The sequence below is a fragment of the Protomyctophum bolini genome (assembly GCF_963924005.1).
Source record: "Protomyctophum bolini genome assembly, chromosome: 2".
NCBI lineage: Eukaryota > Metazoa > Chordata > Actinopteri > Myctophiformes > Myctophidae > Protomyctophum > Protomyctophum bolini.
In genome coordinates, this window is record NC_137863.1 from 12,031,329 (window position 1) to 12,047,501 (window position 16,173).

Below are 16,173 nucleotides of genomic sequence, written 5' to 3' on the forward strand. Positions count from 1 at the left end.
CAGACAGTTTGCTTACTTAAGTCATATGTAATTTGATGGCACAGACTAGTGTGATGTCACAGACTGGAATGGATTACATCCCATGATCAAAATTTTCACAGGAATGAAATGTGTCTCTTCATCCCTGAGGTATGATTGATTATGTCATTTTGACCCTGACCTTAATTGTGACCTTGGACTATGACCTTTTCACTATGTTTTGCACCCTGACCGTCCATCCGTGTGTGTGTGCGGTATGTGGCCTGTTACAGTGCAGCGCCACCAGGAGGATGATTTGTGCAAAACACTTTTTTATTTTACTCCTACATAGAGTTCCAAACATCACGTAAATTGGTATATACACCGTATCTCTATAGCCATTAAACCAAAGGGGTGTTTCATTTTTTTCATATTTTATCATGATTGGCTAAGATTGGCTTCCAAAGTTTGCAGTCCTGACTCCTGAGTGCTCCGTTTTGATCAAAATGCCTAAAAAAATGAACACAGCGTGCAAATTCCGTGAATGTTTGCAGGCACTTTCCCACTACACAGAGGAAGAAATGCCACTTGAAAATGTTCAAATCAGCCTCATTGTGGTACTATAAGAGGCTGATTTGCGCACCGATCTGTGTCAAACTTTGTATGCGCACTCCCTAGAGGCCAAGGAAAATCCTCAGCCCTGCATTTTTTACATCTGCCTTTTATAGCGCTACCATGTAAATAAAAAAAATAAAAAAAAATAAAAAAAATAATAAAAGTAATATAATATATATACACACACACACACACACACACACACACACACACAGAGTACTCCTTCCTCCTTCAGCTTTGATCCAAATTGGTATTTCTATAGTATACATATGTGATCACGAAGGATCTCAGATTTAAGTTTTGAACAAACTGCCTCAAATCATGAACACAATGTCCGATTGTAGTGAAACTTTGCATGCACATTTGCACTACATTGACGAACAAATTACTTCCTTTTAACATTGCCCTATTATAGCGCCACCTTTTGACATTACTTTGTCCAATTTGTCCAAACATCACACAAATCGGTACACATTATCTCTATACTCAAATGTGATCAAACGTGTGATCTGTCCGATTATTCACATCAACATCGCTGGCCCACAATAACCTACCTGCTTTGTGACGTCATGTCACTGCGATGACTAGGATATCACCTAAAAACGAGTATGCGTGAGCTTTAAGGATGGTTAGCATTGGTCAATCGGCCGCTCTCTCTGTCCACTACAGATGGAAACAGCACGAAACTTGCTCTTGCTGGATACTTTGGGGGGCCCTACCAGATGAACTCTATAGGAAAGCCTCTTCATTGTTGTTCTTTTGTCTGTCAAAAGAAACACCTTTTCTTTTGACTTTAACTCATATACTGAGAAGATATCCGATATAATTAATTGCTGTTATGGCCGATAACAGATATAACCGATGTCGATATGATCATATTCTGCATTAAGAAAATATAAAAAAAAATGCCATTCTGAAAAAGGCTTATAATCTCTGAATATATGTAATATGTAATATGTTCCAAGTTGTTGACTGTTTTGAAAGCTTTCTTTCTTTCTTTCTTTCTTTCTTTTTCTCTCTCTCTCTCTCTCTCTCTCTCTCTCTTCCTCTCACTCGGTACATGCTGTCCAAAGGCTGTATGCAATTATACCTACTTTTAAAACAATGACAATGATTGACAATGACGATGACTGCTTGAAAATATGAAAAGGCTGGGGTGTGGGTGGGTGGGTTATATACAAAAACTTTAAATTACATTTAACAAATTACTTTGGATTGAAAGGTTCTGATTAGTCTTCCAGTTAGCACATACAGTATCTATTTCAGGGGTGAGTGAAATAGCCTACTCGAAAACTAGAGCCCTGCAAATGAAAGAAAAGCTCTGTTATTTACAGTAGATCCCTTAGCCTCTATGGCAATCTGCGCTTGTCTTGTTCGCTGACAATACCCCTATCCCTATTCGTTGTAATGCCAAAACCACCATACCACAGCCTGAGGGACAATTGCTGTTGTAGCGTCGTCACTTAGTCAGTCAGTCAGTCAGTCAATCAGTGACAGATTTGGGGAGGAGGAAGTTGTAACATTGTAGAGCAGTCTGATCCAACCCTCATTCATATCTATTAACACAGATATGAGGCTTATTCTCCTTGACCACAATGTTAAAAGCATTTTATAATAAACAGTTGCGGGCTAACCTGTAGGAGTCCATAGTGCCTGGCTTCCCTCCTGCGAATGGAGCCAATTGTGCATGGATGCCTGGCCAAGCCGGAGGCACTGTGGAGTATTCAAACCCCTAGTCTCCGCGGTGGTGGGCAGGAACTTTACCCCGGTGCCAACTGACCGCATCATGTGGGTGATTAATCATAGTGTTGGTCGTCGTCATTGTAAAAATGTAAAGTGTTAGCATTGTAATAGTAAAACCCAGAAGATTGTTCGCAATGGGCTCCTTACAGTATGTCAAAATAAGGTGATTATAATCGGACTTCCAAAAACAGGGCTTGTTTCATCCATCAAGGTTATGCCTAATACAAGGGACTATGCAATGGAAAGGGGAACACAGAGCCATGACTTTGTAAGCCATGTGAAAAGATTTCCCCTTTATACCCAATACATGCAGGTCGGGACTTTTTTCTCTTTACTGTTTTTGTTCACATTCAGGAATAATCCTCCTTGAGAAAGGCTTGATATAATTCTTTGATGTAATAATCCATGTCTTACTAAAAAGAAGAAAGGGGGTATATCAGCTTATGTTTATAAGTCAGCACCTGCTTACCCAAATTACTATGAAATAACAAAAGTGAGAGAATGAGAATGGCATAATAATCACCATCCGCTGGATTGTGTTTTTAGCTTTCTGTTATTTTTATATTATGGAGAAACCACAATGTAAGGCTGGAACTCTTCCTAAAATGTTTTAGGCTGTATTGAAATCACACAATCTACTGCCCTTACCTTTGCAATGGAAACAATTCAATTATACTGTTTACAATTGTAGTGGAAACAAATCTTTCAATATTCCCCTTTTCATGCGTGTGTGCAGCCACATATTGAATACATCGATCCCTTATACCCTACAAACCTTCATCATTCATTTCCTATACTATAGTATCAACTAGGATATAATTTTATTAATCTCATATCCTATGGAATTTCCATTGCTCTCATGAAACCTTGAAAGCCAGCTTGTGCTAAATCATAAAAGTAATGAGCAGTGGGTCATAGCTCATGAAAAAACTCAATCCACTCATATACAGTATGTGTATCCATGTCCATAAAAGCCTCTATACTGTAATAATTAGTGTAATACCTACTACTAAAATGTATTCACAGGATCCCATGGGTATTTTATTTCTATTCAAGGAAATATGCATGCGTAGAACCAACGACGTCGAGTCTGTGGGGGCTATGGGGCTATAGCCCCCATGAAGAATTAAATAGCCCCTTTTAGCCCCCATGAGGATTTTCGTGGACATTTTATATTAACATTACAGATTTTCTGGGAATTATTGACACTCTGTGACTCTGTCACAGACTGCATACTAGCGTATTTACACATGCTCTGGAATTCCGCCGGCTGTTCAGAGGTGTTAAAAGTACTCAAATGCTAATCGGGTTTCTTTTGTTTTCACCTAGCCAGGTATTATATGCCTACAGTACAGTGCCCATAGGCGGCGGGTGTGTAAGGCAGCAACACTGACACATTCAGCGGAGTGACTGCTGTCTCTGTGTCGTCTGTGAAGAGCCATGAGCCGCGACACCGGGAGGGGCAGCAACACCGCCGGGTAATCTACACAGACTATAGCGAGACTACACACTGACTCGAGAAAAGACCCATATCGTCCAAAATAGGCTAATCAGTCGTTGTCTGTGTATAGGCTAATTCATTGGTAAAAGTATGCTAAATAACTCAATTTTAGACCATTTGGGAAATAAATAAATCCGCGGCGGCGGCCTCGCTTCGCTCGGCCGCGATAGTCCCCCCCAACGCAATTCTGTAGCCTACCCAAAGTACCAGTGAAAACATCAATTTATTTTTTTCCACCGCTGTGGGGGGGGGGGGCTGCGGGGAGGCGGGGCTGCGGGTAGCCCCCATGAGGATCATCAGAACTATTCGGTTCTGCGTAGAACCAAAAATTACACCTGTGTGAAGTGAGGGGCGCTAATATATTAAAGCGATTTATTTGTGCGAATAATTCGCCTTTTTTTAAAAAAATCTTAAAATCAGTGGTACTCATCATCATGTTGATTAGGTGATGTAATGGTGATGTAAAACAAACGGTGCCAACACAAACATTAAACGCCATTAACAATAAAGAGACAATATGACATAATGAGGCACACTATGACGTAAATTGTCCCTTCATTGTCAATGGCGTTTACTCTCGGCCTCCCTCTCCTGAACACGAGCCAATTGTGTTTGTGTAGATGCCCGACAAAGCCGTATGCACAGCCGTATGCACAGGCCTCTCAACACGCGGACAGTCTGTCATACAAACTATTTCCCCCACAGCTTCCTTGTGTCCGGACAACTGCACTCCACGAATGACACAACCCAGATAATTCATATTAAAGTGAGGAGTGACACGCAGGACTGACAAATACAGAGATCTCCATATAGAGTTTAGAGTTTTATTAGGATCCCCATTAGCTGGTGCATAGCAGCAGCTAATCTTCCTGGGGTCCACACAGAACATAAAAACATGACATTCGACATGAATGACATTACAGGACATATAGGATATATAAATTATCCTAATCATGATCATGACTGCTGTGTGTGTGTGTGTGTGTGTGTGTGTGCGTGTATGCATGTCCGTGCGCGTTCGAGCGCCATACTTATATACAGTAGAGTATGGTCATAAGGGGGACGAGGAGTCAAGGACAGTCGGATTGGCGGTGCAGTGTAGGTGTGAATGTGATGATCGCATACCTCTTGTTTGTTTTATTGACAGATTTCACATAGTGTTAAAGGTGGTCCACTCTATTTTACAGCCTGTTATATTAGTAATTATGCTATTGTAATTAGTATGCTATTGTAATTACTAATTAGATTAAACTACCCTAAAATGGTACTTTTTAGGGTAGTTTTAAAGTACAGTATAGGTTCACTCCATTTTGCAGCACACAAATGTTAGGGTAGTTGACCAATGTATGCGCACTCCCATTCTAGACCAGAATATTCATATTTTTTCTGCTGAACAATCTGTAGCTATTGGTCTTGTTGTGCTGAGTAGTTTTGGTGTCATTTCAAGTCATCAATTGTCCACTAGATATACTGTATTGACAAAACTGCAGCTCAATTGGCATTGATCGTAAGGTTACTGAGGAAACTAAAGCTTGCTGGCTCTCACATGCACTAACTATTGTATTGTTTGCACTGGAAATGAAAGGCACTATACAGTTATACCGTTCACAGTATTCTTTTAATTATTTTCTTCTTGCTTTCATTGTCTCCACCAAGCCGAAGGCATGGGGAGAGAGTCCGTATGTCCGTGTGTGTGTGTCCGTCCGTCCGTCTGTCCGTACGTACGTCCGTCCGTCCATCTGTATGTCCGTCTGTGAACAGCTAATCTCCGGCACCGTTACCCCGGTCGATGCCAAATTTGGCAAACGATGAACCTCTGCCCCAAAATTTCCAGAACGGCCTGTTATAGCGCCACCAGGAAGCCGACTTTTTTCTGTCCAAAAATCCTGCAAATCTCTATAGTCATGTGTTCAAGATGGATCTGTCCGATATTTCATATTCCATCCTAATTGGCTAACATTGGCTTTCAAAGTTTGCAGGATTGGCCCTTTTGAAACAAAAAGCCTCAAATCATGAACTCGGCTTGCAATTTACGTGAAATCTTTCACAGACTTCCCTATAGGCTGAGGAATATATCCCACCTTTTCACATTGGCCTGTTATTGTGCCACTAACAGGTGGATTTTTGCAAAACACTTTTTTGGAACAAAATGCCTCAAATCATCCGATTGCCATCAATGGTGTAGGAACAAATGGCTCCCTTTTCACATTGGCCTATTATAGCACCACCAGGAGGCCACAACCTGACCTGGCCTGTTGGAGACCTGTGCCCCAAGGGGCACTTTTTCTAGTTTCCCTTTGCTTTCTTGATGTAAACGAGTGCTGACAAAGCTTCATACATAAAACGCCTCCAACTTGCTCTTCTTAGTTGTATTACTTAGTAGCACCTTTAAATGCTGAATCATGACGTGGATGAAATAGAAAAGAAAAACATTACAAAATGATGGTGTGGAATCTTAATTACTTATTGATAAAGAGTTTTTAGTACGTGATCTTGTTTCTAAAAAGCACTGCTAAACATTGTGTACTTTCACGTCCCAACCCACAATGTTGCTTTAATTCTCAGAGTACAGCTCTTCTTTCGTTCTCTGACTTATTCAGTATTCCTCCCTCAGAGTCATGCATCTAACTGCATTCCCTATTGCACCCCATTTACATCCATACTTCTGAAATAGGCCACTCTGAACCAGAATACCTTTCAAGTTGGTTACAAAAGTACTTGGACAGCATATTAATGTTGAGTTTGAAATTGGGGAATTAATGTAATGTTAGTGTGTTTTCCTCAGAGTGAACCACCAACCAGGGAAATTATGTAAATCCTTGTTAGTCCCTCATACTACTTAGACATACATCAAATCCATATTATACTGTTGTATCAATAAGTAATTAGTAATTGAGAGGGCAAAATGAGATTTATTTTTGTTATATTTCGATAGTGACAATTTCCCTCCCCAAGGCCTCTTAGAACCACCGTCACTCTTTCTCCTGTTTTGGTTTCCTTTACCTGGAACCTGGACCGTATTGAAAATTACTACCTCTGTGACACTGAACATTTTTGAGACCTACTGCTACTGTCTAGTAGTGTCTACAGAGATTCATGGTACACAGCAGTACAATTTGTATTAGATTCATTGGGCAGAACAGATGGGTTTATCCACGTAAATCAACTTTCATCTGGCTTTAGTGTGCCAAGGTTCATGTCAGGACTCAGACACAAATCAAGCTTGACTAACTATGTGTGTTATTAATATAGGGGGTGGGGGCACCACTGAGATAGTGATCCGTATAGGCCGATACAATCAACTACGACAGTGTTTTGCCAAGTCCTGGAAACAAAAACAACGCTCTGTGATTGGCCAGTAGTCACTTAGATTGGTAGTTGTGCCGAACTTACCTATAACTCCTGAACGGTTTTACAATCAATCAATCTTTTTTCACTGGATTTCTTGGGTCATGAAACAAAATAGGCCCTGTTTGTAAATGTAATTTGTCAGATCCCATTCCATGTGGGTATGACCGAAGTTTGCGGGCTCTGGGTAGGCAACCCGGACTGGAGGAGAGGAGACCTGTTCTCCAAGGAGTTGTCTGTAGTGATTTAACTGCCAATATTTCAGTGTATTTCATGTAAAAATACATCAAGGTGTCAATGAAAGTACAGTAGGCCTACACTGTCTTTAGAGTTCACATACATATGTACACATAAAGGTAATTTCCCCTTAGCTGGGTCAAGGTCATGGTATATGTAGGACACAATGTAGTCATTTATTATCGAATACGGTAGAGTTCATTGTTTTATATACATTAAGAGATTAAGGGAAAAACAACTAATTTAATGTCATTTCCAGAGATGACACTTTTTAAAGGAATGCTTAACAAGGATATGTCTACCTTATATCACAGTGTTTTGTTCATATCACTTTTTATACAGATTGTGGACGCGGGGAGGTATCAACAGGAGTCCATACGTTGTGATTGGATGTGAGACTCTTGACCCCACACCCTTGAAGATGATGTTGTCATGGAAACTGCTGGTGCTGTCACTTATGGGGTCTCTTGCAGGTAAAGTAGGTTATTAACAACTTTTAACTGGTCTTTTTGTGAAGAGTGAGTCTTTATGTATTTGAGGCAGGTTACGATATGAAAACCATAATAAGTGTGAATAGACTAACCGTAAGTGAACGTAATGATTTCCCCCATCTAGATAGATAAGGTGTGGGATTCATTAAATCAAGGAGTAATTGTTATTGAATAATTACAGGCAATATTGCATTTCTTAATTTCCTCAGTGTGTTGTATCTGAGTTTAAAGTTGGCAGTTGGAGAATGTTAGCTTTAACTTTGTGAATATTAATAAGGAAAGCGTGTTACGGATATTAAAAATGAAAATGTGAATTGACAGCAATGTTAGACATAAGTGTGATATTTTATATGTAGACTGTAGAGTGAAAGTGCAGTGAAATGGGATATTTTATCTGGAGTGAAAGTGCAGCGAAATGTAAATCTTTTCTGCACAGAAGCGCCACTTCAAAAAACAAAATAGTTTATGAAGGCACAGTCAAGCTCAATCAATCAATCAAGCAAGCAAGCGAGCAAGCAAATCTCTCAATAATTTGATAAAATATTGTGATTTTTAATTACTGCAACGTTATTTAATACTCTTTGGTCTTTGGTTGGCTGTTTTTTACTGTAGTAAGTCATGGCTTACTGTAGTGAAAAGAGGTGTATGATATCTATCTTTCAAACGTATAAAAAGGGCATAATATGAGTCAACTGAACACCCTCACTGGGTTTTTTAAATGTCCATCATTCATTGAATGTGTGGTAAAGTTGAATTATAGCTTCATTATGCAGTGGTGACCATTTCACCCACGGCTCTCTGGCATTGATCACATTTTGACCGAGGACTTTAATTTGTCTCCCTTACAAATAGGTGGGGTCAACAGAGAACAAGTTGAATTACTCAACGTGTTTAATCAAGAGGTATTATACCAATCAAGATGAAGAAAAGGCTCTATTGATGAGGTCACTGTTGTGGAAAATCCTCCTACTCATTACTCAGCACACACTTACCGACCTGTTCTGCACCTTTTGCCCTCCCCTGCACATTAAATTATCACATTTGACTTATTTAATGGGAATCCTTGGCCATGGGCTAGCTTTTCCTGGGCAGACATTTTAGCACTATCCCAATAGCAATCAATCCCACATGATCTCACAGCAGGCAGCTGGTGATCCTGATAATTGACCTGAATGCTACGAGTGCTCATGGAGACGATAGCCCATTCAGATCACTTCTGTAAACTATTGCAAGAAGAGAATTAACCTGCTATTAATGAGCTGATAACCTTTAGAATTCTTTGAAATGAACAATTGTTGAATACGCATACAATCTAAAAGCTAAATTAATGTATTCATTATACAATATTGTTAGTCCAAATTGCTTTGATGCTCAAGATCCAACTGTTTGATGACCTCATATTCATTGTGGCATTACATATCAAACTAATAATACTGTAGCCACGATTTAAGCCAAAACTTTATCACCAATTATTATCCCTTGCATATATCAAATGTGGGTCAAAGAGAGTTTGCCATCTTTTTATTGCAGAAGTTTATCTATGAAAATCCAAGTGGTTTTTAGCACTTTGCTTTTCTCTAAAACATCATTATGTGCCCAAGCGGGTGTGTGACATGACACAGGTATCATGGCGCATCATCTTCTTCAAATGGATGTGCAACCTATAGCACGCATGTAAAGTCGGCCTCTGATTGGGCAACATACCTTAATGGGACAGCCGCGACACGCTTTTTTCAAAACCACTTCACGTTGCACTCCTCGCATCCCTGTTCCAGGGCTTGTTTCCATTGTGGTCCTTTGAATCTCTTTAGTTAAATGTACTTACTTCATCAGCTGAAGCTCTTCAGCAAACGGAGACAGTGACGTTACTCGACTGTCTTCACAGTATGATTTCAGAAATAAGCTGTCTGATATGGCTAGTCTCCTACATAGACTATTATTGAGAACAGGGGCAACAAATAGGGACAAGTCCTGGTCCGGAAGTAGGCAGAAATGCATTGGACTCATTTTAGATTGTTTTGTAGTAATCGTACAACATAAACATTACAGAGACTTTAGTTGTTACTGTACAATACTTTAAAACAGTTGGCATGTTGCACACATGCCTAAAATTGCTCTTATTTGCGCCGCCCTCATTGAAACAATGTATTTCAAACTCCAGCTTGTCCCTCTCCAGGCTGCATGAACAGCGCTCGAGCGCTCGGTTTCTGCCCCCTCAATATCGTAACTCTTCTATTAGATGGCTCTGGTCGGCGCGTCGCAGGTGTGTGTACTGCTGATCAACAAGCTCATAATGCGCTGTATCCGCGACGCACTGTGAGCTTGTAGACTGGCTCTATGAACCATGCAGAGTTTTTCTTCTAGGCCAATGTAAACACTGTGCAAGAGGATGCTTACACACACCAAAGTCCTTGCAGTGGTGCCGGTCCACGGGAGAGTAATCTGGAGAAGAATTTTTGGAGGAACAAGAAAGTGGCCAAATTGGCACTTTGGTAAAAAAGACATTAGGCTATAGTATTCTACAAACACATTACAATTCAACATTGCAATTAGTTTAGAACTTAGCCAACATTAAAAAGTAGGATATAGGCCTATTCAAAATGTTGAGCACTGATAAGGCAGAAATTGTCTATCGCATATTGCCAGTCATAAATGCGTGACCGAGTGTTGTTTTATAATTAATAATATAAAACCAGTAAGACGTGATGTCATGAGGCGTGACCAAATATGGAGGCGTGATGTCACGAGGCGTGACCATATATGGAGGCATGACTAACGGACAGGAGATGCAGGTTATCATAGTAAATGCAACCTTATTATTATGAGTAAGACGCCTTGAGGGCGAGAAGCACGGTTCCGCCTGGGTGACGGCAGACTGCTGGGCGAGTGCTGGTGCTTTGGCATGGGGGAGTCAGATCAACTGTACTGGCCATATATGGAGTGTGTCTTGAGTATAGAGGGTTTGATGAGGTCAGATCAGATCATCATATGGAATGTCAGAATGGTGTGGTTTGAGGTCAGATGTAGAGTTGCTGGCCGGCTCCATATATGCAGATCTAGGTGATGATGATCAAGTCTTCTACATTTATGGTTATCCAGGGTTAGATGACGTGTCACGAGGCGTGATGTCACAATGTGTGACCATATATGGAGGTGTGATGTCACGGTGATGTCACGAGACGTGACCATATATGGAGGTGTGATGTCACGAGGCGTGACCATATATGGAGGCGTGGGGTGACTAACTAACGGAGGGACGAACGAGAGATGCAGGTTTTCATGATCCAGGCTAGGTTTTCATGGTAAATGTAATTATTTTTTAATTATTTTATTTATTATTTAATTATTATTCATCATCATTATTATTATTATTTATGTGTTTGGTAATTTGGGGGTTATCCTCTCCCCTCTTCTCCTCTCCTTTAGATCTTATGTTAACCAGCCACTGTTTTTTAAGGTGTTTTTTAAGTCCAAAATTAATGTTCAAGTAAGCAGAGAAAATGCTTCTTTTCCTCCTTTGAGTCACGTAATGCCGGTATGCTGTGTGTACTTTCAGGTCACTGCTCTTGATGCATATTTACAATATGCAAAGGTGAATTACGAGGCAGACAGAAAAGGTCAAGCAGCCTACTCAATGTCAGCTGAAAAAGCAAAGACGCACAGCTTAAATTGAACGCGTGCGTGTGCGCGTGCATGTGTGCGTGCGTGCATTTGTGGTACAGTAAATTTAAATTCGCTCTGAGTCGCTCTTCCCAGTTTACACCACTGCCCTAAATGCATGCAGAGTCCTGGCTCCAGATTATTTGAATTTCCTGCTTGTTGCCTCAGTTTATTCTAACATGATGATGGCAGCACCCCCCTTCACTTCCATTTACTTCTGTTAGACACTTCACCCCCCAGTAGAGTAGCAGCTTTTCCCTCAGATTTTGGGTGCTGTCACAGAAGAATTTAGATTTCTTCACCCTGAGATGCTTTTTTGGAGGAGATTAAAGGGGTCGGCCTCCCAGGCAGGCTCAGCATTTTACACAAGGCCATGCACGCACACACACACCCATGCACTCACAAGCACACACGCACCCACGTGCACCCACGTGCACACACACACACACACACACACACACACACGTAACACACGTAGGTAGGCACACGCCGCACACTCACACACCCATAGTATATACACTTCCTTCAAGCAAATGCAATGCACAACTAGGCCTACACAGTACTCACTCAATATATATTTGGTCATGCCTCATGGGTGAAGGACCCCTAGAGGACGTGCCTGTGGTTAAATGGCGGCTAATTGTGCGTTTCCACATATGGTGTATGACTATTCCAACCTTGGAAGCTCTGAAGATTTTTGTGTAGTCGACCACAGCTTTGACAATATTATTACATTGTAGAGGACTGGCACAATTGGAACGTTAATGTACTGTCAAGGATGCATAACATTAGCATTTTCAACTGCTACTATAGAGCGTATTAAATAAATACTTTTTGAAATGTCTATGGGGATGTCATGAAAGGGGGGCGGGACTGCGACGCTCTATATTATTTAAGTTTAGTACCTTATTCAGATGTCCCAAAACATTATTTTGGAGAGACAAATGAAATCATCTACTGAAACAACAAAGATGAGTTAGCATGCTAGGAGGAAAATAGTTTAGAAAAGATCAACTTTGTACACATCCTCAGTAAATATTTATCTACAGTAAATAGACATAGACATGTGCATTCCTGTCACCTAGCATTTCACGAATTCGAATAATTGCATTCTGTATAAACTCTCTAACCCCTATTTCATGATTATCTTTGCTGCTGTATTATTGACATTAATTTTTGAGTGCAAACCAGAATTCTGCTGTCATTTTCATGGCTTAGCTGAGTTGTAATCTATCAAAAAGAAAACAGAAGGGGCAGTCATCATACACAGTAAAATCCTTGGTGTGAATTTATCCATTTGTAACTCAGAGTTGACACGAGGATTTATTTGATAGTGTATAGCCTACAGCAACATAATGTATCCTCTCTACATTCAGCTCTCAGATCTATTTTAAACAGGGATCCTCTGTGTTTTGGTTTGAAGCAAGAATACGTTTGAGTGGAAAATATTATAATCCATCTAAAAATAATAGGACAACAATGGTGTTGCTGGTGACACGTTTCTAGCGACCTGTCTCGGTGTGATCACCCCCCTGAGCAGGAATGACCAATTTGCTCAAGGCTTACATTGACAGTTGAATGAGCAATGCACCAATTATCAGATTGAACTAATAAGAGTTTAACATAACAAAATGCTAGAGAATTTTCAAGAATGGCTATTTTGATCAGTTTCACTGTTATCTCCATACCAACAGTACTGTACCTACCTAGCTAGTAAAGGTGTTCTTGAATCTAGACCTTAACGACCTTCATGTCTAACATTAAAACTATTCTTATATTATGGTCCCAGAGATTGTAATCTTATCAAATGGGGGTCCATGTATGGCCTAATGCATAAAAGGGGTCCTTGAAATTAAAAACGTTGAGAAATGAGAATCACTTCTGTAGCAAAGGCATTTTCTGGCCTATGCTTCTGCTCTCAGATAAATATTTATCTGAGTGGAACATTAATTAAAGGGGAGAATACTTTTTCCTTTTTTGTATGTTTATTTACCCGGGGAATGTTCCCCGAGCACACTTTTTCAGCCGTACACAGCCACACATCAAAAACCTTTGAGCTGCTCTGCATGATCAAAGTCTTACATTCAGTTGGATAGTGAGCTGCTCAAGGGCCTCTCTCTCAGCCATACAGTAGTTGTTGAGGGGAGAGAGAGCACAGTCCCATTCACTAGCCCCCACTCCACTACACTCAGATGTTTCCTCGGAGCTGCACTGTGTATGTGAAACAATAGCATACTCTACTCTTTAGGCTGACTGATAACCTTCTTTTATTCACCACAACCACTGTTTCACTTTAGCACACTGTTAAACCTGTTTTGGATGTGAGATTGTACATACCGGCATGTTCGCTGTGCGACAAGATGCACATCCAATATAAATTAGGATGCGTGCAGTGATGTAAAGTAACTAATTACATGCATATTTCTACATTGCAGTATTGATACTTTTACTTAAGTAAAACATTTGAGTACTTTTTCAACCACTGGATGTGTTACAAACCAGCTGCTTTATTATTATTTATTTATTTAATGTTTTATCCCACAATTTTGTAACCCATTTTTTCACCCAGTGTCAATTATCTAATGTAATCCTGGGCGCTACACTTCCTCTGCCAACCTGGTGGGGCAGCGGACTGACCTCATGCTTTCTTCTATACATGAGGAGTCCAAGCTGCTTCTTTTCACCTGACAGGGGAGAGTTTCCCCGGCCGGACGTAGCGCATGGAAGGAACACGTTATTCAGACCAGTTCCTTTCCCCTCCATCAGGTGCCCCCGGTTAGCCAGGGGGAGGTAGTTTAGAGACCAGGATTACGGCATGTTTTTGTGAGGGTACCTACCCTAGGGGACACGGGGAGAACATCAAACCAGCTGCTTTAGACTATGAGAGTTCCACTACTCATGCATCGTATGCAGTCAGTGGCGGCCTTATAATATATTTTAAAAAAATTGGAAAAAAGAAATGGTAGTAGTAGTATAGTGTGTTGTTTGGTTGTAATTGTTCCCACTTCCCAGTGTGTGCACTCTCTGCACTAGCAGCGCTGACTGTTGCGATTGCATCATTGTATAGCCAATGCTGCCTTCCAGTTATACCTTAAAGTAAAAAAAATGTTTAATCAAGCAAGCTGCTTTTGTGATCCGATATGTGTCCGTTAATACACACTGACTTTTTTTAATAATTATTAATTATAAAAATGATGACGTCATGAACGGGGCCTCCCGATCCTTAAGGCCGCCCCTGTATGCAGTAATACAGTATGTATGGTCATAAAAAATGAAAACACCACCAACAATGTCACTGTGTGATGGTTGCTCTGTAATTGTGTTACTGGTGTGTGGACCATTTATGGCGTGACTCTGATTCAATTCAATATCTTTAAGGGAAAGGTTAGTGATTAAATTCAGATAATTTTTTTAATCATCTGTGCCTTCTGTCTTTCATCAGGAAAAAACTATTCAGAAGCCATTTCAAAATTATGGCCTTCCTCAGTCCAAGGCTTTCTCATAGGAGAAGTTACTGTTCTAATATCTTTGTTCATTTACATAGTTAACTTATTTGATATTTACCTATTCATTATTTACGTATTACTTTTCTAACTCTATATACCACAGGTGAAATAAAGATTGATGATGTTTAAAGGTTGTTGAGGAGAAAGCCTGGAATGATTCCGGTATTGAATGGGAGGGAGCTAATGATACCTACTCGTGTATTCTCGTTGGTTTTATTGAGATATCCATCAAAATGTTGTTAGGAAGTGCAAAGGCTAAACTTGAGTTTGGACTGTTGATTCCCATTGAATATGGCTCTATTAGCTCTATATCATATGTATCTTTTTTGTCACAATTTGTATTATATTCCTTTGTGTTCCCCGGGCCCTGGGGAACACAATGTAAACTTGGAGGAAACACCTCACCACTAGTTACTAGTTACTTTTGTGTAACTAGTTACTATCCATTTCCCTGTTGCTGTGGCACATCTCTCAACTTTGATCTATTCAATCAATCAATCAATCAATCAATCAATCAATCAGTAAATCATTATTTCAAACAATTGTCATAATGACTAAATTGGGGATGAAAAAGTAAACCCTTCAAACACTGCTAATGACAGAATGATTGACAGTTATTGCTCATATACAGTATGTCTAATTAGAAAGTAAATGTTAAATGCATTGTACTGTACATGTGAAATACATGAATTCAAGAATGCTCTCTCAAGTAATCATATAAATGTGACAGTCAGTTGTGTTTAGTGTTTAGTGTTTTTGCCCATACTGTAGGTCAGGCAGAGTGACTCTTACAGGACCTTTCTCCCCCACGTTAAATGACCGGAGGCATGCAGCGCAGTACAATGAATTAATTATGAGTAAAGGAAGGGACAAGGATTACAGAATGGTGAAGCAGGCAGAAGTCAGAACAAGGAGGGCAGTTTCAAACTAATCCAAATATCTGACAAAGACTGTCACAGAGTAGACAAAATAATCCAATAATCCAAATGATAAGCAGAGGCAAAGTTGGAGAACAGGCATAGTTCAATAGCAGCAATGGAGTCCAAGATGGTGGGCAAAAACACAGGTCAAGATAACGGCTGCACTGCATAACCCTTAAACAGCGGTTAAAACA

At 40.2% G+C, this 16,173-nt stretch overlaps 1 protein-coding gene across 1 annotated transcript in view; it reads left to right on the forward strand.

Annotated features, from left to right (window-relative positions):
- The first annotated feature begins 7,749 nt into the window (after positions 1 to 7,749).
- Positions 7,750 to 16,173, forward strand: part of cntn4 (contactin 4) — a 130,609-nt gene continuing 122,185 nt past the window's right edge. The window contains exon 1 of the mRNA XM_080788291.1: positions 7,750 to 7,875. Within this exon, the coding sequence (XP_080644417.1) occupies positions 7,824 to 7,875 (52 nt within the window). The 5' untranslated portion in view covers positions 7,750 to 7,823. The remainder of the gene's footprint in view (positions 7,876 to 16,173) is intronic.